The sequence below is a fragment of the Cololabis saira genome, chromosome 21 (genome assembly GCF_033807715.1).
Source record: "Cololabis saira isolate AMF1-May2022 chromosome 21, fColSai1.1, whole genome shotgun sequence".
Lineage (NCBI taxonomy): Eukaryota > Metazoa > Chordata > Actinopteri > Beloniformes > Belonidae > Cololabis > Cololabis saira.
In genome coordinates this window covers 21,437,381-21,459,017 of record NC_084607.1, presented here as the reverse complement: position 1 = coordinate 21,459,017, position 21,637 = coordinate 21,437,381, and the positions used below count along the sequence as shown (strand labels likewise).

The 21,637-nt window shown below is 45.7% G+C and overlaps 1 protein-coding gene across 3 annotated transcripts; it reads right to left on the bottom strand.

The window, feature by feature from the left end:
• Positions 1-423: 423 nt before the first annotated feature.
• tecpr1b (tectonin beta-propeller repeat containing 1b) lies at positions 424-20,478 on the bottom strand. Of its 3 annotated transcripts, XM_061712615.1 has the most exons (26): positions 20,358-20,478; positions 20,065-20,161; positions 16,525-16,757; positions 16,250-16,432; positions 16,025-16,147; positions 15,822-15,944; positions 14,314-14,488; positions 13,875-13,975; positions 13,662-13,763; positions 11,020-11,147; positions 10,337-10,923; positions 10,017-10,126; positions 9,771-9,926; positions 9,547-9,696; positions 8,454-8,611; positions 8,119-8,246; positions 5,813-5,906; positions 5,621-5,717; positions 4,827-4,906; positions 4,692-4,748; positions 4,445-4,619; positions 3,380-3,515; positions 3,207-3,299; positions 3,005-3,111; positions 2,464-2,583; positions 424-1,416 (listed from the first exon to the last, which is right to left on the bottom strand). In XM_061712615.1, exons 3-26 carry the CDS (start codon positions 16,747-16,749, stop codon positions 1,276-1,278), a joined length of 3,549 nt encoding a protein of 1,182 aa, XP_061568599.1. In that variant the 5' UTR covers positions 16,750-16,757; positions 20,065-20,161; positions 20,358-20,478; the 3' UTR covers positions 424-1,275. The 3 variants fall into 3 exon arrangements, with proteins under 3 accessions (XP_061568599.1, XP_061568600.1, XP_061568598.1); XM_061712616.1 differs by lacking the exon at positions 20,065-20,161 and having other exon boundaries at positions 20,358-20,475; XM_061712614.1 differs by lacking the exon at positions 20,358-20,478 and having other exon boundaries at positions 20,065-20,320.
• Between the last annotated feature and the right edge of the window lie 1,159 nt (positions 20,479-21,637).

The following is a 21,637-nucleotide window of genomic DNA, read 5'->3' as shown; positions in this document are numbered from 1 at the left end:
GAATAAAGTCTGACTAAAAACCAAGTCGAACCCACAGATCTGAGGAAACATTTAAGGATATTATATTCAAACATGAGTTTGGATTCTCCAGCAGAGTTCCTAGGTCTCAGCCAGATTGGAGAATCAGGGATAAAGGGCTTTGCAGAGACCAGAACCCAACAAGACACGTCACGCTGACTGCAATCCCGAGTTTGTTGGTGGCGGTGGGAGAACCGTGCAGCGGCCAGACAAAAGCCATATCCTCATTTAAAGCTGCATGAGTTGCTGTTTGCTAAAAGGCAACTGGTCACTTTCAGACCACGAGAAGCGAAATCCTCCAATCTGCTGAAAACAGAGATTGAACGACTTCCCAACAATCTGTAGGATACATTGAAAGTACTGACCAAGATAGTTTTACATTTAATAAATTAACCAATAATATCAGAAGGTATAACAAGCTAGTATTTTCAGACTTTTATTTAGCATTTCAATACCTTGGTGAGGGTGCGGTCGTGGCGGCGGTCACGGGTCAACAGTCGCCATCGCTGCAGTGCTGCTGATGGGGTGGATACTAACACAAAGAGTTTCTCTTTTGCTTTCTTATTGCAGGAAGACGGAGAGGTATTTGATGGTCAAGCGCAACATGTTTTGTACAGTGTTGATATCTCAAAGTTTTATCTTGAAAAAGCCCTCGGAAGCCAGGTTGAATGGAATATGGGAGGAAAAAAAACAAAAAAGTAAACACTACATCATAAACATGTAACAGGCTGGCGTAAATGGAGGAACACACATTGACAAACGCATGATAAATAATTAAATAAAGATGTGAATTTACATGCAAATCAAACAGGAACAAAACCAGAACAAACCAACGGGTTTTAGGTAACAGGGAACTTGTGTGTGAAGTTCATTTGGTAGCCTGACCTTTAGTCCTTCACTGCTCTCTCGCCTTCTTGGGTTTTTCACAGGATGCTGTTTAAATGAATAAAAAGCCATTGCTCCACCCTGTGATGCCCGGCAGTCGAAGCCTAGTAAAAGCAAACACTTCTCCTCAAACAAACGTCCCATCAGTCATCATTTCTTGCTCCGTCTCCGATGAATACTGAAATGCTTCTTCTTAGCCTGGCAACTAACCCGGCCACGACGTCCATCCATCCATTGGTCAAATCCAACCCACGACGCAGTCCCAACTCCAGGATTGTGCAGTCCCTTTATGTGAGGGGACTCGGGAACGGTCCGAGAAGGAATGCAGATCCAGGCACAAACAGGACAGGAGGAGGAGAACACGGGAGGATGCTAAACACACACAGCGCTTCCGTTGAGCTGAGCCGGCGGTCGCTGGGGGGCCGGGCTGCGCGGGGGGCCGGCCAGAGGAGGGTGGGGGCCCCGAGCCGCCTCCAGGGAGTTCCCCCTCACACTCACATGCTCCCAGCCTCCCTGAAAGTCAAACACAAGGATGAAAGACAGAGTTGATGCCGACTTTCTATTTTTTTTTTTTTTTTCTGAATGATGGCATCCAGAATTTAGTGTAATCCACTTATCTCTCCATCATGAGCCATAAAAACTTCAGCGCCCTTCAGCTTAAAGCAACTTCCTCACACACCATTAACACCTGTGACTGGATCAAGTCAGTACTCACTACTAATATCATTTAGCAGACGCTCTTATCCAAAGGGACTTACATCTGAGAGAACAGCACAAGCAAGTCATCACATAGGAGGATCCAGCTGGATAAGTGGACAAGTGGCTGCCATGCTAATGCTGGAGGATTTGTTTTTGTTCCCTTCCCATGCTACAACAGTTGCTTTATTCAGCAAAACTAAGTCTTAAATTCACAATCATACGATCATCTTGTCATAAGTCCATAAGTCCAGCTTTCTCAGTGCTGAAGTCATCCTAAGAGCTGGAGATGTTTTCTAACTCATTCTGATGAGCAGAGACCTTTACTAGATGCAGAAATGCTCCTTAGAGAGTCTTTAGCTTGCTCTTAAAAGTAGTTACGGACCCTGCGGATCGGACAGTTTGGTAGGTGATTCCACCATCGGGGAACAACAGAGGAAAAGAGTCTGGCTACTGATTTCACACCACTTCGTGGTGGAAGCACCAGGCGTCTTTCACTGGCTGAGCAGAGCTTTAGAAAGGGAGTGTAGCTGTGGATGAAGGAGTGAAGGTAGGCAGGAGCTGTTTGGGTAATTGACATGAGCTCTCTTGGGCTGGTTGAAGACCAGACGTGCTGCTGCATTCTGGATCATCTGCAGAGGTTTAACTGAGCATGCAGGAAGGCCGACCAACAAGGAATTACAGTAGTCGATGCAAAAGGGTGAAATACAACTAAGCATTACAGCTGAACTTCAATTAGGTTTAATCTTCAATAAAATCCATAACATTGCATAAGCTCCATTCATTTTGTGAATAGGATAAACTGGATGGATGGATGGATGGAACATGAAAAACAAGTGAGGAAGGTAAAAGTGAGGAACTGACCCCTATACCGTAGTCCCAGGACTGGCCCTTGGGCTGCATGGGTCCCACACCGAGCCGGTGGCAGACAGCTCCAGGACTCTCAGAGGGGAAACCAGGAACTTTATCTGCAATGATCCAAACCTGAGGAAACCAGAGACACTAGTTTAACTCCAACTCCATGGCTTTTATTGGTTGTATCACTGTTTTGTAAAAAAAACCCATCCTTCTACGTCTACTGATCCCTCTGATAATAAATCCTTTCACATAAACCTTTAAAAAGTTACAACTTCTTTTCCAATCAGCTTCCAGTATCATTCAGCTCCACTTCCTCGCCCAAAAGAGGTCCCTTGTTTTCTTTAACAAGAACCTGATTTGGACGAGAATGCATATGGAACTGGTCGGTTTAAAGCAGCAGCTCCCAGACCAGAGCTGCATCACATCAACGGGTTGCAAACGTTGGTGTGGGAGGAAATCCTTTAATGTAGCTGCGAATCACCATCAGTTTTGCTACATAAACTGTGTTCTCATCCACCCACGGCAGGACGGTGGTGGAGACACTGACCTGGTCCAGCGGTCCTGCGGAGACTCTGGTGACGTTGTTAGAGATGAGCTCCCAGGCGGAGCCCTGGGGGTAGCTGGGGGTGAGGCCCTGTCGGTACCACAGGTTACCTGCACGACACCACAGGACAAGCAGCTGCTCAACACACGCTCTTCAAGTGAAGGAGAGTCTGAACGTGAAGATGATGAAATCTGATACCACTTACTGTTGTCATCAACTGCAAAGACCGACGTCCGTCCGACAGAGAGCTGTCTTAGGGTCTGTCTGGGGGGAGAGGGGATGTGGTACCAGCATTCTCCTGCAGGAGGAGAAGAGCACTAGGAGGAAGTCGTTTCCTTTGACGTCCTACCTTCCAGATACGTCACTTCTTCAACTGACCTGCAGGGTTTTGCGGAGACACCGATCCTCTGTAAAACACGGCTCCGTCCCGGGCGATGGCCCACACCTGGTTGGCTCCGCCGATGGAGATGGATTTGAAGGGCTGGTCTGTGCCCACGTGGAGCCAGGAGCCGCCCTGTCACACAAAGTAGTTATAGCTGGTTAACAAAAGAAAAAGAGGGGAAAAAAACCTTTCCTGTTGCAGTCCCTGATAGGGCTGGGGATCAATTCAAATATCAAGAATCTATTTGATTCCGATTCTTAAGATTCAGAATCGATTATCAAGATTTGATTCGATTCGATATTGATTTGGGTTAGTGTTATTAAAACAGTTTTTTGAGCTGTTGAATGAATTATATGACTGTAGTTATGCAAAATATTACTACTAGTATTATATTGAGATTAAACAGCAAGTATTGGCAGCTAATGATGCTGTAAGGACCAATCAGCTCCCAGAATGCTGATAGAACTGCTTTCAGAAACATCATGTGGGTCAGAATTACCAAACAGATCCAGGGAGGAAACAGAGACGTATGAAATCTGTTTTAGTTTTTCCCACATTCCGTTTTTATTTGTTCCATTTTCGGTCTATTTTGGTTTTTAATTTTTGAGCATTTGGTTTTTAGCATTTTTTGCAAATGTAACCCCAAGACAGTATATAAAGTAATGAAATATAGACAATTTATGCAATTATAACCTAACACTTTAATGTTTTCATACCTTTAAACATATTTAAAGGCAAAAACATGGCACCAGTTATTCTGGTGTCCAAAAAAACATTCCTTTTTTTGGGGATAAACAAAAAAATAACCAAAAGATGTAATGTAATGATGAAAAAAAAAAATTACATAAATAAATAAAATAAGCCCCCCCCCCCAAAAAAAAATAAAATAAAATTAAAAAAAAAAAAAAAAAAAAAAAAAATCGATCTTTGGACATATGAATCGATTTCTAGGAATTAATATGAGAATCGATTTAGAATTGGGAAATCGATTTTTTTCAACACAGGCCTAGTCCCTGAACATATCTGAGGGCCAAAGGTGCAGATGTGCAGCATCTTCTCACCGCAGGGCTTTGAGGAGTGACTCCCAGCCGACACAAGACGTCTCCCTTGTCACTGAGGGCCCACACGGGGACCTGCTCCATCTTGCTCTGGGCCAGACACGGCATCAGAGAGATGTCGCTCAGGCGGATGGGCGGGACCGGCCTCCAGGGTCCTCTCACCGAGATCTTACACTTCCTGCACGCAGGACAAGCTGTCGTTACGAGGCTGAATCACTGGGTTACAAACGGCAAAGGCGTGAGCGTCTACCTCGTCCATCTCCTGCGCCTCACAAAGTCCTTCAGAGTCTTGTGGCCGTGAAACGTCCTGGAAGGGGAAGGGAAGAGTCACCCAAACTGCTTTACTCTCATTGGAACGTGCAGGTTTTAGAAAGAAATGACGTACGTGGGGAAGTCTGCAGCGTACTGCCAACCCTCATTGTCTGCACCCCCTGGGATACCAGCGTCCACAACCCAATCCGACACCTAAAACAAACGCAGTCGACGTCAGGAAATGGCACAAGGAAACCAAAACCCACCATTTCTGCCTCCACCTACTAGGGCTGGGCGATATGGACCAAAAGTCATATCTCGATATTTTCTAGCTGAATGGCGATACTCGATATATATCGATATTTTTTCTGTGCCATAATTGGGGTTTCCCCCAAAGCATTATAGCATAGCATCTCTGTTAGCTTCATTTTTTCTGAGGCAAACCCTTAAAAAAAACAGTCAGTTTTAATACAAAGCCTCGTGCCAAATGTCACACAGGTTCCTTTATTAACAGAGGTCTGCACAATATCAAAATGTATAAAACAAATGAAATAAAAATAAACTGCCTGCATATATAGAATAAAAATGCTTCTTGAATAAAATAAAACAAATATCCCTTTCCTTCATAACAATTACATTAAAATACACTGTGCAATTAATACAGTGTAGACAGTAACAGGCAGACTTTTCCACTGAGGTTGACAGTTGTGCAAATAACAAAACATTTGTGCAAATCTCAAATAAAACATTCAGGTCAATTTTTCACAAAATAAGCTATATCAAAATCATAAAAAAAATGTTAAAAAAAAAAAATAAAAAAAATAAAAAATAAATCTATATAAACGATATTGTCTCGTACCATATCGCGTTTGAAAATATATCGATATATATTAAAATCTGGATATATTGCCCAGTCCTACCACCTACCCAGGACCACTGAGGAGACGGCGGGTGGGTGTTCCCTTTGGTGCACTCCTTCAGCCCGCTCTCGTCGCTCCACATGGGCCGGTCTGTGGGGAGTCCTCTGGAGCAGCGAGCCATGGAAGACAGAGAATATTCCTCTGGAGCACGGCGAGGTGACGGCATGGCCGACTCTGACAGAGATGACGGGGGTCTTACTTGTCAGTATATCCAGTCATGGGGTTCCATCTTTGATTCTCGTATAGCTGTACGCTCCTGACGTCCGTCTGCTGCTGCGTCTGAGCGGCGTCTTCTGCAGGAGGCACACAGATGAATGTCAACATGAGTAGACGAGTGTGTGGACATCTACAAGCATTTCAGCTGCAACAGATGGAAGAAACTTAAGCAGCTGTGCACCTGCTTGTACTTTGATTAGGGATGGGCGATATGGACTAAAAAATGTATCACGATAATTTCTGGCATTTATCCCGATAACGATAAAAAAAAATACCAATACAAAAACGTCATCAATGGGAATTTATCTTTCTTTCCTTCCTTCTTTCAGGCTTCCTTCCTTCCTTCTTTCAGGCTTCCTTCCTTCCTTCTTTCAGGCTTCCTTCCTTCCTTCTTTCAGGCTTCCTTCCTTCCTTCCTTCCTTCCTTCCTTCCTTCCTTCCTTCCTTCCTTCCTTCCTTCCTTCCTTCCTTCCTTCCTTCCTTCCTTCCTTCCTTCCTTCCTTCCTTCCTTCCTTCCTTCCTTCCTTCCTTCCTTCCTTCCTTCCGGCTTCCTTCCCTCCTTCCTTCCTTCCTTCCTTCAGGCTTCCTTCCCTCCTTCCTTCAGGCTTCCTTCCCTCCTTCCTTCCTTCCTTCCTTCCTTCAGGCTTCCTTCCTTCCTTCCTTCCTTCAGGCTTCCTTCCTTCCTTCCTTCCTTCAGGCTTCCTTCCTTCCTTCCTTCCTTCCTTCCTTCCTTCCTTCCTTCAGGCTTCCTTCCTTCCTTCCGGCTTCCTTCAGGCTTCCTTCAGGCTTCCTTCCTTCCTTCCTTCCTTCCTTCCTTCCTTCCTTCAGGCTTCCTTCAGGCTTCCTTCAGGCTTCCTTCAGGCTTCCTTCCCTCCTTCCTTCCTTCCTTCCTTCCTTCCTTCAGGCTTCCTTCCTTCCTTCCTTCAGGCTTCCTTCCTTCCTTCCTTCAGGCTTCCTTCCTTCAGGCTTCCTTCAGGCTTCCTTCCTTCCTTCCTTCCTTCAGGCTTCCTTCCCTCCTTCCTTCCTTCCTTCCTTCAGGCTTCCTTCCCTCCTTCCTTCCTTCCTTCCTTCAGGCTTCCTTCCTTCCCTCCTTCCTTCCTTCCTTCCTTCCCTCCTTCCTTCCTTCCTTCCTTCCTTCCTTCCTTCCTTCCTTCCTTCCGGCTTCCTTCCCTCCTTCCTTCCTTCCTTCCTTCCTTCCTTCCTTCCTTCCTTCCTTCCTTCCTTCCTTCCTTCCTTCCTTCCTTCCTTCCTTCCTTCCTTCCTTCCTTCCCTCCTTCCTTCAGGCTTCCTTCCCTCCTTCCTTCCTTCCTTCAGGCTTCCTTCCTTCCTTCCTTCCTTCAGGCTTCCTTCCTTCCTTCCTTCAGGCTTCCTTCCTTCCTTCCTTCAGGCTTCCTTCCTTCCTTCCTTCCTTCCTTCCTTCCTTCAGGCTTCCTTCCTTCCTTCCTTCCTTCCTTCCTTCCTTCCTTCAGGCTTCCTTCAGGCTTCCTTCAGGCTTCCTTCAGGCTTCCTTCCTTCCTTCCTTCCTTCCTTCAGGCTTCCTTCAGGCTTCCTTCAGGCTTCCTTCAGGCTTCCTTCCTTCCTTCCTTCAGGCTTCCTTCAGGCTTCCTTCCTTCCTTCCTTCCTTCAGGCTTCCTTCCTTCCTTCCTTCAGGCTTCCTTCCTTCAGGCTTCCTTCCTTCCTTCCTTCAGGCTTCCTTCCTTCCTTCCTTCAGGCTTCCTTCAGGCTTCCTTCCTTCCTTCCTTCCTTCAGGCTTCCTTCCTTCCTTCCTTCAGGCTTCCTTCCCTCCTTCCTTCCTTCCTTCCTTCAGGCTTCCTTCCCTCCTTCCTTCCTTCCTTCCTTCCTTCCTTCCTTCCTTCCTTCCTTCCTTCCTTCCTTCCTTCCTTCCTTCCTTCCTTCCTTCCTTCCTTCCTTCCTTCCTTCCTTCCTTCCTTCCTTCCTTCCTTCCTTCCTTCCTTCCTTCCTTCCTTCCTTCCTTCCTTCCTTCCTTCCTTCCTTCCTTCCTTCCTTCCTTCCTTCCTTCCTTCCTTCCTTCCTTCCTTCCTTCCTTCAATCAGCTTTACACAAAAACGTCATCAACGGGAATTTATCGTTTTTACCGTGAGATGACAAATTCTTTTGACGGTTTATCGTGAAGGGTAAAATATCACCCATTCCTAACTTTGATCAGCTGTCATCAGAAGTAAACGGCTCTATCAACGTTTTTTACTTCAAATAAGTGCAGCTCAGTGGCTGAGACTGTGGCGCACAGCTGCGGGAGAACATGGCTGGCAGTCTATGGGACATGCGTTACCCTGGCTGGGCAGCGGTCCGTAGTTCCCGCTGTAGACCCAGGCGGTGCCGTCCCACCCGACGCCCCACACCAGCCCCAAACTGTTAGACTCTACGCAGCGCAGGTGGCCCGGGACCTGCCGCCAAAACCTGCAGCATCATACAGCGGAAGCACCCGGTGTTAGACGCAGCATCGTTCGCTCACAGCGTAGCAAACGGAGCTGCTGGAAACAAGAGAGTCCGGAAGAGAGACTGAGATATGTTAGTATGCAGGGAACATGTGGGTTCGGTACGGCGGACAGACTGCAAAGAGAAGCAAAGCCACCGGCGGGATCCGCGTCTTAGTGTCGGCCTCACATGTGGTCGCAGGGCGTGGCGTGGGCGGGAGCCTCCAGGAGGAAGGACGGCTCGTGGACCATGACGTCCCCTTTGGAAGTGGTGGCCCACAGAGCCCGTCTGGACGGAGCCGCCGCGATCCCTCGACACTCGCAGCAGCAGTCGGACAGCAGGAGCAGCTGGACACACAAGACAGAGATGACGAGCAGGTTGAACCTCGCCAGCAGTGTGGTGCTAGTTACTGAAAGTTACTAGTTACTTCATTAAAAAGTAACTCAGTTACTTAGACCAAAAAGGAATGCGTTACTATGAAAAGTAACTTTTTAGTTACTTTAAATAAAGACATTATTTTAAATGCTCCCATCTAATACCCCTCTAGCCTTCATTTCAGCAGGTACTGTGTGGATTTGCATTGTGCATCGTGTTCTGCCTTCTAAACAGTCTCCCCGCTTCTTCACTTCCTGTGCCAATAACGTTGGTTGCTTAGCAACAAGCTGAGAACGGCCAAAGAGCTTAAGCGAGCAGTTCAGGAACGGAACCCTTTGATGAATCGTTTATTACAGTCTCAGATATAATCAATGGTAGCCTGTTGGTTTATAAGAATCTTTTTGCCCAGAAGAAAAAAGAGCGACAACAACGACCCATAACTATTTTCTTCTGTCGAAAAAACAGTCGGGATGTCGGGAGTCGGGATGCAGCGGCTCAGAAGAGCAGTGGAATACGTGCGAGGCGGTGCTGATCTCTGCAATTTGAAGCCTTCTATAATAATTGTAAAAAGAATTTCACTTATCACGGGTTCTTTTTGGAACGTAACCCCTGCGAAAAACCAGGGATTGCTGTAATGGCAAAATCTCCACGTTGTGAAACTCGCCTTCTCTTGGCTCATGACGGTCATGTTTTTGAATGCACCTCCATTACGTTTCCTCTGGTCTCCGTGTGTGGGGAAAAAAAAGCTTCACTGTAGCCAGAAATAACGGAGTAACACACCGTTTGGTAACGGTAATTGCGTTACTGAATTTAAAAAGTAATTAGTTACCGCAAAACTAACGGCGTTACTGTAACGCGTTACTAAATAACGCGTTAGTCCCAACACTGCTCGTGTAAACATGGTTACCCAGTCGTGCAGATCTTTCTCCGCCGGCGCCGCCAGGACCAGCGGCCACCGCTGCCGGGTCCTGTCAGCCGTGTACACGGCGAAGGCGTAGCAGCTGTCCCAAAGCAGCGGCACCAGCGCCGTCACCTCGCTGATCAACACATGAAGGTGCTGAGACAAAGAAAGAAATATGTGTTACTTTAGTTTTATGACTCACACATGCTTTTTTGGGATGCGTAACCCACCTTTTTCTCATCATACTGTGTGTAATACACGAATAAAATGCTGTCCTTCCTGCCGTCGCATCGGGTCGACTGCTCGAGAGCGACGGCTGCGTCGACCCAGCGCTGCGGCTTCCAGTCTCTCCACCAGCGCAGCGGGCCTTTACGCACCCACACGGACTGGGGAGGGAGACAGGGGGAGTCGGCACCGCGGGAAAACAACCGCACAGGAGGACAATCGCCAAGTAGACATAAAAAACGTTGTCTCACGTTGCTTCTCTCCAGCGGCTTCTTGGCGATCTCCTCTCGGTGTTCCTGCTCCTGCTCGCTCCAGGCGGCCGACTGGACCGGAGTGAGCGACACGGAGCTGGTGAGAGGACCTGAAAGACAAAATGGACAAGTCAGACATTCAGAAATAGAAATACAGCACCGTCCGTACCTGCGAGAACCCATACTAATGTTTTCAAGCTCAAAATGGGACTTTGTGTGCTCTTATTTGCTTTGAAATGTTTGTAAACTCCAAGAGAATCATTTCACATGCTTCCACGAGCCTGTTGATGTGTGAGTCCAGCGAGTGCTTGTGCGTGCACCTGTAGGACTGAGCCAGCTGATCTGTGACGCCACATCCACGTCACAACCGCCGCCCGAGATCCAAGCCCACACCGGCCCGTCCTCTTCCCCGACTCCCTGCGAGTTCTCCAGGGTTCCCAGCGCGCCCGACGAACGCCCTGGCGCCCGTCCGCTCCGAGCCGCCTCCGCCCCCTCCAGGTCCACGTTCATCCACGGCACGTCTGCGGCCTGACGGGTGGGCAGGACCGGCGCCGGTGTCAGGTCCACGACCTCCTCCTGGGGCATCTCTGGGATGGGCGCGGCCGGCTGCGTGGAGGTTCTGTCCCGGTCGGAGACGAGGCTGTTGATGAAGCTGTCGCTGGTGCGGATGAGGGGCTTGGGGGCGTCCTGCTGGGGCGCTGAGGGAGCGTCTTCAGCTTCCTGGGGCGATGCGGGTGGGCTGGCTGCACCCAAGGGGACGACGGAGGGCGCTGCCGCCTCCAGGACCGGGGTGTCCGTGGGGCTGCGTTGGGGGTCGGCGGGACCCAACTCTGAGTCAGAGTCAGTGCAGCTCAGCACGGACGCCTGGGAGGCTTCGGTCAACTGGCCGCTAAACTCACACTCATCCCTTTTACAACAATACGGAGACAAACAGAGAAGACGTTAGCGGACATAGGACAATCAGATACGCAGGTTTAAATAAACCGTGACTGGAGTATCAGACCTGGGAGGAAGTGCCTCTTTATTTCTGCCCCACTGGGCAGCGACGGGTATCCAGCCGTTTCCACTGGGTTCAGATGGCGTCACGCCCATCCTGAAGTACAAACCCCGGTCCTCCCCGACTGCCCACACCTAAACAAACATACATGGAGCAAGAGCGGTGAAGTAGTGCTGGGCGGTATGACCAAAAATTTATATCACGGTATTTTTCAAAATTATATCGGTTTCGCGGTATATCACGGTATTTTTTTTTTTCATGCACAACTGGGTGTTAACCACATTTTCTAATGATTTGGAAAGGAATTGCTGCAGTAAATTGGCTTAGAATGGCCTATTTTACTGTCATGAGGAAATATTGTAGAAAAACATTAATGTCCACACTAGTATAAATACAGGTTTGCATGGCCTCACAACATGATGCCGTTTACAATGAGGTGGCGGCACTTATGATTCTAATGAAGTGAGAGAATCAGTCAGACAACACTTAAAGACTTTAAGTGTTGTCTGACTGATCTTTTACAAAATTACAAGGTAGAAAATATTTATTGAACATAAAAAACTGAACATTTTTTAATTTCCCAGCATTATGTTGTTTTGGTTCCACCTCCTGGTGAATATTAGGTTAAATTCTTATGTGGTTACTTTTTGGTTGGCCAACGATTTATGTTTGTGGTGCGCAACTGGTACGGGAGCGGCAAGTCTATTTCCTTATATTACAACGCCGTTATTAATTGTTCGGTTTTTTTCCCACTTATTCCACCGAACACCGAAAGTGTTTTTTTTGCCATTTTCGGCTGAACAATCGGTGCATCACTACTGCTAAACAGTCCCCTCACAAACAGTGTCCAGCGGCGCTACATTCCGCGGCGCGGCGGAACGTAGCGCCGCGCCGCATTCCCAACGTTGTGTGCGCTACTGTACATACTCACCGGTATTACGGTATATGAAAAATTCATATCATAAGAAAAATAAACACCGGTATTGGGTATGAACCGGTATACCGGCCAGCACTACGGTGAAGCGTCATGAGCACCGCTGTACCGAGGTCATTTTCACGACATCACCGGAGACAAATCACACAAAGTGGCACGAAAAACAAACTATTAAATATGAAAGATCTTTTATTTACTCTTCAACGTCCCATCCGAGGCCCAAACAGGCAGCTGTTACTTTATAAGGCCATATACTATAACGCTGGCTCCCCGGACTGACGTAAGCCATACCCATAGCAGTAACAGGGAAGTATGAAATATGGGATACGGTGATGACGCCTTGGCCAGCTTCTAATTAGGGAGTCTCCCATATGTCGGGCTGGAGGGAATACAGTCCGGTGATATATAAGGCCGGGCCTGAGGTGCCGGGGCCGGGGCATTGGCTGGAGCGGCACACCTTACTCGTGTTACAGGGCAGTCGCGGGGCAGCACTCAACATGAGCTGAGGTTGGAGATGGAAGGGCTGGATGGAGGGGGAGGGGGAGAGACAGAGGAGGAGGTGTGAGATGGAGGTTTGCAGCGCTAGCAAAGTCTTTCTCCCTCGCTCCCCAGCCCTGATCTGGCCTGTCCTGAAACCAGATCCATACAGAGGGCGAGGCGAGGCAGCAGCCGGGCACAGAGAAGCTTCTCAGGCCTTCATCGTTACAAAACTACAGTGAAACGTATTGTATGTAGAAAAAAAAAAGTAGTTTTTTCTTAATTTTGTATTAGTGGCATTGAATTAAATCAGGTGTATTTTTCTTCCTTAAAGATTACTTTGATCATTTTCATCAAACCAGTAGTACTGTTGCTGGACCCCACGTAAAGCACATGCTTGAGATAAAAACCCACCCCATGCAACGACCGATCACCTGTTTGGGTTTCGGTAAAATTAAGCTTGAGTTATGGTTCTGCGTCAAAACGACGCCGTGCCTACGGCGTGTGGTACGCGTCGACGCGTATCTCCCGAAAATTGTAACTACGCGTCGAGGCGACGCAGACCAAACGCAGACGGAGAGGGCTGTGATTGGTTCGCTTGGTAGCAATGCATTTCCGGTTTGAATCAGTCGTGAACTTTCAGCGCTCTTTTCTTCGTGTATGTGTGATTTTTTTTGTTTTGGTTTTTTGCACAATATTTCTTATCTTATCCTTATCTCTTCTATTCACTGTGACCGGAAAAAGTCGGATAAACCATTCAGGAAAAGATTGCGAATTAGCGGATGCGGGGGGTATTCCACCGCGGCGAAATGGAGTGACGGAGAAGTCCGAAGGGTTCACGACGGCGTCACGGTGACGGCGTGTGCTCTGCGTTGGTTTGACGCAGAACCCAGCTTGGTGGGGTATCTTTTATTTAGACAAAATTAATCAGGCTATTCTTACTGAAATGAAATTGCCATTTCATGGATATTTTTGTTGTGTACTTATTGTATTTTTCTTTGTTTCTTTTACCTTTTCTTTTTTCCTTTCTATTCTTTTGCTATTGACTGATTTGTTTTGGTGATTTTGTATTGAGGGGAGGATTTTTTATAAGCCCTTCGGGCTTCTTTTCCTCTCCTGCACAAATTATTTGTCCTTGTATGATAAAAAAAAAATTATTGTGTTATCACTGTGCAAAAAATAAATAAATAAATAAATAAAACCATAATTCAGGCTTTAGCGTCCGAAATCTGGTCACCTGGTCATTGAGTCCTACGTCCACCATCATCATCTCCCCGCCGATGCTTATCCAGCCAGAGCCGCAGGGGTTGTGCGAGTTCACACCACGCCTGAACCACACCTGAACACACAAACGCCAGAAAGGTTTTCAGGAAAATGCTGCCACGGTAAAAGAAAAGAAAGAAAGACAGAGCTATTCAGAGCGTTCCAGCTGTGAGCAGCACTGACTCACCTTGTAGTCCTTGGTGACCACCCAGACCACGCTGACTCCAACAGCCACGTGAAGCGCCTCCATCTCTTTTCCTGGCGACTCCACCTCCACCCAGGACGTGCCTGGGGAGAGAAAAGTGCTTTTTATCACAACAAGCAGCCATAATGTTTGATAAAGCTAAAACACGAAAGCTACTTTTAGAGCCAAATTAGTTTAGAATTGCAAAAAACAAAACCAGGCGCTTTTTAATACCTGTTTTTTTATTACACATCTGAACTTACGTATTAATAGCAAACTAAAGAAATCCTATTTTACTCGGCAGCAGCTGCATAGTCACCCTGGAAGGGTTTGCTTTTGATGACAGAATCCACAAGATGAACTGTGTTGGTAAAAACAAGGGTGTAATGTGTGAGGTTTTGAGGAATATTCCGGTCTAACTGTGTGCTGCGGTAACGCTGACCAGTGGGGCTGTCCAGACTGAGACCGGTCCGGACCAGCAGGTTCCCATCCCACAGTAAAGCCCACAGAAGGTCCCCGGGGCCCGCCGACAGCTGAGCCACCTCTTTAGGGACCTCCACCTCCTCCCAGCTGGTTCCCTCGGGGACGCGAGGGTGGATGCCCTCTCTGAACCACACCTGCACAGCAAAACACGAATTCACCAGAATACATTCTTTCAATTAAATACTGACATTTAATATGTTAATGCAACTTTCTTTCTTGCCACATCTGTCATTGTTTTAATATAACATCAAGTCGATTAAATGTTAATCCGTTTTAAAAAAAAACCTTCCCTTTGAGCGTATGTCTTTTATGAAGTTGTGCTGCCCTCTAGTGGCGGAGGTTTAACAGTGACCTGAACTGATAACACTGTTGTAACGGTTTCTATCTCGTTGTTGTATCCGAGTTCATAATTTAAAAAAATAAGACACAATCTGGCTGGTGAAGGAAATTAACACTACTCAGTGTCTTTTTTAGTGTTGGAAAATGCCTGGGGAAAGCCTGGAAATGCTAGTCTAGTGGCTACAGAGTGGGTTTGGTCTGGAGGACCAGGTTCAACCCCCAGAATCGCAACCAAGATGAACCACGTTGGACCCTTGAGCAAGGCCTTAACCCTAATTGCTCCATGGTGTGTGTGTCTCTGATGTAAGTCGCTTTGGGTAAAAGCGTTTGCTAAATTACAGTAGTAATTAGTGTTGTCCCGATCGATCGGGCCCGATCACGGCATTTTCAAAACATCGGTATATACCTAATTATTAATGTTTAATATATATTAAATTGTTTTATATATCGTTGCATTTAACGTCACTTCCGACCGGCAGGCGGAAGTGACAAAGCAAGCGAAACTAACATGGTTTTCATGTTTGAATTGTGAAATTTTATATATGTTCATGTTCATTAAGCTGCTGCTATTCATTTCATGCCATTCAGAATGTTGCACTAAGGTTAAGCCAAAAAGTATTTAAATTTTCTTGTGTTTTTGAGTTTGACTGATTGTCATTCAACTACCTCTTTTGAAGTTAAATGTATTTATTTGTGTCATTGCTGTATTCTGAACTTTTTGTTTTAGTTTACAATTTCGTGTTTGTACATTTTGTGGCACCAGTGCTGAGAATGTTGTTCTCCAATGGACAATAAAAGAAACTTGGGATAATTTGAGTTTTAGTCCTCTTTTTTTTCTAAATTCATTGCCAAAATGTATCTGATCGGGAAAAAGTATTGGAAATGTATTGGGAGCCAAAAAAAGTGATCGGATCGGGAAAAATCGGGATCGGCAGATACTCAAACTCAAGTGATCGGGAGCTAAAAAAATCCTGATCGGGACAACCCTAGTAGTAATACTTTGAGTAATAAGGTCTATTCAACATGAGTAGCAACTACTCCTTACGTGAAGGTTAAAAGAACATAATTTAAAAAAATAAGCTATATAGGGCTTTGCATGAGCTGAATTGGTTGGCCCGGCAGACGGACCTGTCCTTGCTGGGACACCCCCCAGAAGCAGGGATACCTCCCAGACTGGTCACTCATCTCCCAGCCCCCACAGCTGATGTCGCAGAGCGGCAGCAGGGGTTTCTTCGCATGGTCCAAGGGGATCTGCAGATGAGAAACAGCACTATCTGAGCCGTCCTCACATGATCAAACTGGGACACAGAGTGAAAAGTGGCTCCACAGACCTTCGCCCAGCTACCCTGTGCCGTGTATCTTCTGTAACGGATCCACCGTCTACGGCGGACGCACGAGTTCCACTTCTTTTCTGGAGAGAAGTTGGCCGGGAAGTCAACAGCATACTCCCAGCCCTTAAGATTCAACAAAGTAGAAGCAGCATGAATATAAAACTGTATGTTTTATCATATTGAAAAACGTAAAAGCAGGAAAAAGATGAGAGAAATGCATCTCACCCCAGTCTGGCTGGGTTCTCCCCCACAGCTCTGGTCCATGTACCAGTCCCCCTCCCACTCCCAGCTGCGGGAAGGCAGCTGGAAGCTCTGGAGCGGCTGGGGGTTCATCCCCGTCACGTCGCTCCAGGGCCAGCGGTCCGTGGGCAGGAGGACGTCAGTGAAACCATCTACTGGGTTCCACCTCTGAACAGACAGAACACACATTGATGGAGATTCGACTTTAGCGAGATCCGTCACCTACGTCTTCAGAGCGAGGACAGGCGGCTTGGGCTCACCTGGTTTTCATAGGTCTCCTCCCGGTAGCGGATGGGGGTCTCACTGGGCGTTACGTTGAGGTAAACGTGGTGATCGCAGCCGATCCCCCAGCAGCGGTCCTTCCCTGCAGACACGCGCTTCAGCTCCAGCAGCAGGTCGTCAGCGCGAACCCAGCGCTGGCCGGCGGTGGAGACGCTGTACACCCGGCCGTACACATCCACGGCCCACAGCAGCGTGATGGGCATGATGGCACCTGAGAGAAACACACAACTGTTACTTTCAAACTATCTGCTATGAGTTAACAACTCTATTACTAAAGGTTTAATTATATCCTTTAAAAGAATGACTAGAGATTGAACTACAGTACATTTGCTTTTAATCCTAATAGTGACATTTGGACTTTCTCTGGTAGTTTGAACTACTCACTATATCGAAAAATAAAACCAATTTTTAATCCTTCTTATGTCTGGTGGCATCCCTGAAATATACAGTGCCTTGCGAAAGTATTTGCCCCCCTTGAACTTTGTGACCTTTTGCTACATTTCAGGCTTTAAACAAAGATATAAAACTGTAATTTTTTGTGAAGAATCAACAACAAGTGGGACACAATCACGAAGTGGAACAAAATGTATTGGATATTTCAAACTTTTTTAACAAATAAAAAACTGAAAAATTGGGTTTGCAAAATTATTCACCCCCTTAAGTTAATACTTTGTAGCACCACCTTTTGCTGCGATTACAGCTGTAAGTCACTTGGGTTATGTCTCTATCAGTTTTGCACATCGAGAGACTGAACTTTTTGCCCATTCCTCCTTGCAAAACAGCTCGAGCTCAGTAAGGTTGGATGGAGAGCGTTTGTGAACAGCAGTTTTCAGTTCTTTCCACAAATTCTCGATTGGATTCAGGTCTGGACTTTGACTTGGCAATTCTAACACCTGGATATGTTTTTTTGTGAACCATTCCATTGTAGATTTTGCTTTATGTTTTGGATCATTGTCTTGTTGGAAGACAAATCTCCGTCCCAGTCTCAGGTCTTTTGCAGACTCCATCAGGTTTTCTTCCAGAATGGTCCTGTATTTGGCTCCATCCATCTTCCCATCATTTTTAACCATCTTCCCTGTCCCTGCTGAAGAAAAGCAGGCCCAAACCATGATGCTGCCACCACCATGTTTGACAGTGGGGATGGTGTGTTGAAGGTGATGAGCTGTGTTGCTTTTACGCCAAACATAACGTCTTGCATTGTTGCCAAAAAGTTAGATTTTGGTCTGATCTGACCAGAGCACCTTCTTCCACACGTTGGGTGTGTCTCCCAGGTGGCTTGTGGCAAACTTTAAACGACACTTTGTATGGATATCTTTAAGAAATGGCTGTCTTCTTGCCACTCTTCCATAAAGGCCAGAATTGTGCATTATACGACTGATTGTTGTCGTATGGACAGAGTCTCCCACCTCAGCTGTAGGTGACCTCTGACCTCTGACCTCTGACCTCTGCAGTTCATCCAGAGTGATCATGGGCCTCTTGGCTGCATCTCTGATCAGTCTTCTCCTAGGATGAGCTGAAAGTGTAGAGGGACGGCCAGGTCTTGGTAGATTTGCAGTGGTCTGATACTCCTTCCATTTCAATATTATCGCTTGCACAGTGCTCTTTGGGATGTTTAAAAGCTTGGGAAATATTTCATATCCAAATCCAGCTTTAAACTTCTCCACAACAATATCTCGGACCTGCCTGGTGTGTTCCTTGTTCTTCATGATGCTCTCTGCGCTTTAAACGGACCTCTGAGACGATCACAGTGCAGGTGCATTTATACGGAGACGTGATTACACACTGGTGGATTCCATTTATCATCATTAGTCATTTAGGTCAACACTGGATCATTCAGAGATCCTCACTGAACTTCTGGACAGAGTTTGCTGCACTGAAAGTAAAGGGGCTGAATAATTTTGCACGGCCACTTTTTCAGTTTTTTATTTGTTAAAAAAGTTTGAAATATCCAATACATTTCATTACACTTCATGATTGTATCCCACTTGTTGTTGATTCTTCACAACAAATTGCAGTCTTATATCTTTATGTTTGAAGCCTAAAATGTGGCAAAAGGTCACAAAGTTCAAGGGGGCCAAATACTTTCGCAAGGCACTGTAAGTACATAATGTCAAGAAATGTTCAAGGTTACAACTCACCAACAACAATGACAAAAAGCTTTCCAACTCTGGAATAAACAACACAATATTACTGTTTGTAGAAGGACCAGCAGTAAAGACAAGCCTGTGATATTTCCTGTCGTCATGTCAAAGCTTCTGCACCTGCTTCTCTTTCACTGCTGTGTGTTCAAGCTCCTTTTCAAAGTAGCACATTTAAACTCCATCTCCAAACGGTTTCTGTCAATTTAGGCCTGGACTCAGTTTGGAATAACAATTGTTTTGCTTTTCAAAGTTCTATTTGAACTTAGGGTTTGTTTTTTGTGTCATTTCCTTCTGAAAAACCTGAAACTTTCTCAGACAATAAGATATATTTGGAATGAACCTTATAGAAATGCGCAAGTAGAAACAAAATGTCACTCTCATTGCCTGTCTAAGGAACTCCATAGCTGCCACATATGAATGCTTTCCTGATTATTCTCCATGCATAACCATATATTAGATATTGATGAGTGAGAGAACAAATTGCAATATCCTTTAAGAAGCCAAAAGCTAGTGCTGCTGGGACACGAGTCACGGCCTGATCCACCACAAACATACAGTTTCCTATTTATGTACATCCCCTTAGGCGATTATCTGAATCCACACATTTCTCCCTTTTATCATTATTTTCGATAAGTAAAACTCATTTATCAGCGGTTATTCACATAACATGATTTGTAGCCGTCTCCAGGAGAGGAAACCGACTGCAAACTGCGTCTCATCTTTTGCAGCATAGATTCATTTGATGACTTATTTCATAATTAACTTTCCATTAGCTTGTCATTAGGAATTAAAAAAAATCTAAAAATCAATCAGGAGTTCATGTTTAGGTAATGGTAAATTACCACTCAGTTTCTGATTGGTCCCCATGTATTAAAAGGGTTAAATAAATACAAAAGAAATGGTCTGTCTGTATTTCTTTCTGTCTGTGATATATATATATATATATATATATATATATATATATATATATATATATATATATATATTCTCTTTTTTTTTATCTTAAATTGACATGAGAAACACAGAAAAACAGTTGTATTTTGAAGTTCCTGACCGGAAGTTCTGCTTTTATTTTTGCTGGGCGGCTTGACAGTTGCTTTATCGACTGACACTAATCCTCTACATCACTGACAGTCATGGCAAAGCTAACCTTTTCCGTACACCGTAGAGGCCCTTATGTCTTTTTTTAACGCAAATTACGCAATACTCACTTTTAATACAAATAAATGGTGGGCGTAGCCTACAGAAAATGAATGTGCCAAAACTGTAGTGAGACTGCAGGTGAACTTGCAGAGGTTCACAGACTGCAGTGGACGCAGTAGCCACTCAACTCTCACACACTCTCACGTAAGAAAACAAGGTCCAACAGGAGCGTACCTGGATATTAGGTCCTCTGCGCGTCTCTCTGGTCAAACCAACACACGCGTCATGACATCAGGTGCAACAGCCGCATGTGCCACCTCCCTGGCCCGTTCTGGCAAGCATTTACACGCGAGTTAAGCAACAACAGGAGGATGTTTGTCCTCTCAGGCACATGCATAAAGCTGACACATTCAGGTAGTAGACCGAAATGCCGCAAAGTCGGCTTAAAGCTATTTACATCTCATGGAACCAGCGGGATTCGGATGACCTCGCGAATAATAATGTTAAAACGCATCACATTTACTTACGCGTGCAGCTCAGACAAGAGCATCACCTCTGCGGATGAATAAAAGTAAAGTCATTCATGCACGCCGCAGGTTTTAATTCACATCGTGGAGCAGAGCGTTGCCCCGTCCAACTCCGACTCCACAACAGGAAATGGAGGGAGCGCGGCTCTGATTGGCTGAATCTCAGCGAGGGGGCGGGACCTCGTGCTCTGATTGGCTGAAAACAGGAGCCTGTGATGTTTTCCGACCGGGTCTACCTCAATCATTTATTCAGCGGCAGATTAATTATTGAAGGTAAGTGTCACTTGATTCGCAGTTTCAAATATTGTAACACAAGCCAAGCCAAGACACAAGCAAATAAAAGAGTCATCTTTCATTCAACTTTTTGACTCCGTATTTTACTGTAGAAATTGGGTTTAAAAATAGGGGAGAAAACAGCAACAAATCCTTATGCAAGTTTTGCTGTTGTCCATCTGTCTGGCAGAGCGCATCAGCTGATTTAGACAGCTGCTTCTCTCCTTTCACATGGCAGGCAACATGGGGGCACATTTTCATCCACCTGGGCACTCACTGTCTCAAAGGTGTGGTGAAAATCTGCTGTTATTTACTCACCTCCAGAGTTGGACAGAGTACTCAACCCCAGTACTTGAGTAAGGTACAAATACTACTGGTCAAAATTTACTCCGTTACAAGTAAAAGTAGCTCAGTCAAAATATTACTCGAGTAAGAGTAGAAAAGTACTTGCTTTTAAATGTACTTAAGTATCCAAAAGTAAATGCTTTTAAATTTACTTTAAGTAAGAGTAAGAGTAAGAGTAAATTTCTTATTTTCCACATCAGTAAATTACTATAGTTGTATAGTTTAAGTTGTAAATGTCTGTGGTTTTTCTGTGCCCTCGTTTTTTACTCGGTCGAACTCAAACATTGAGTTAAGATACGGCCAAGGATTTTGTGAAAGTCCCTGCTCCGAGTCCGGCTCATTATCAGACTCAGACGACTCATTGGATTGGCTTTCTTCTCCTGACGCAGGCGTAGCCATTGTTGCGGTATGTCTTGACTTGTTGCGGCTCCGTCTTGACAAACGCAGGCTACTTTGGCGGTATCGTTTTGAGGAGGCTTGACGTATTTCCGCTTTACGTACATCCCAGTGGAGAGCGTGCACTGTGATAGGTCTCCTCCTTTGACAAAAACAGCTTGTGTCCAATAGGATTTTAGGGAAGAAGAAAAAAGAGCAGACCTGAAAGTAACGAGTACTTTTCAGCCTTCCTAGAAATTTACTCGAGTAAAAGTAAAAATATTTGT

Excerpts from the sequence above, each read along its gene's own strand:
- tecpr1b (XM_061712615.1), bottom strand. The coding sequence starts at position 16,749 with ATGCCCATCACGCTGCTGTGGGCCGTGGATGTGTACGGCCGGGTGTAC. Across the intron at positions 14,489-15,821 it reads GGGTGTCCCAGCAAGGACAG|GTGTGGTTCAGAGAGGGCAT; the intron begins GTCCGTCTGCCG and ends TTTGCTGTGCAG. Across the intron at positions 1,417-2,463 it reads CCTGGGACTACGGTATAGGG|GGAGGCTGGGAGCATGTGAG; the intron begins GTCAGTTCCTCA and ends TTTGACTTTCAG.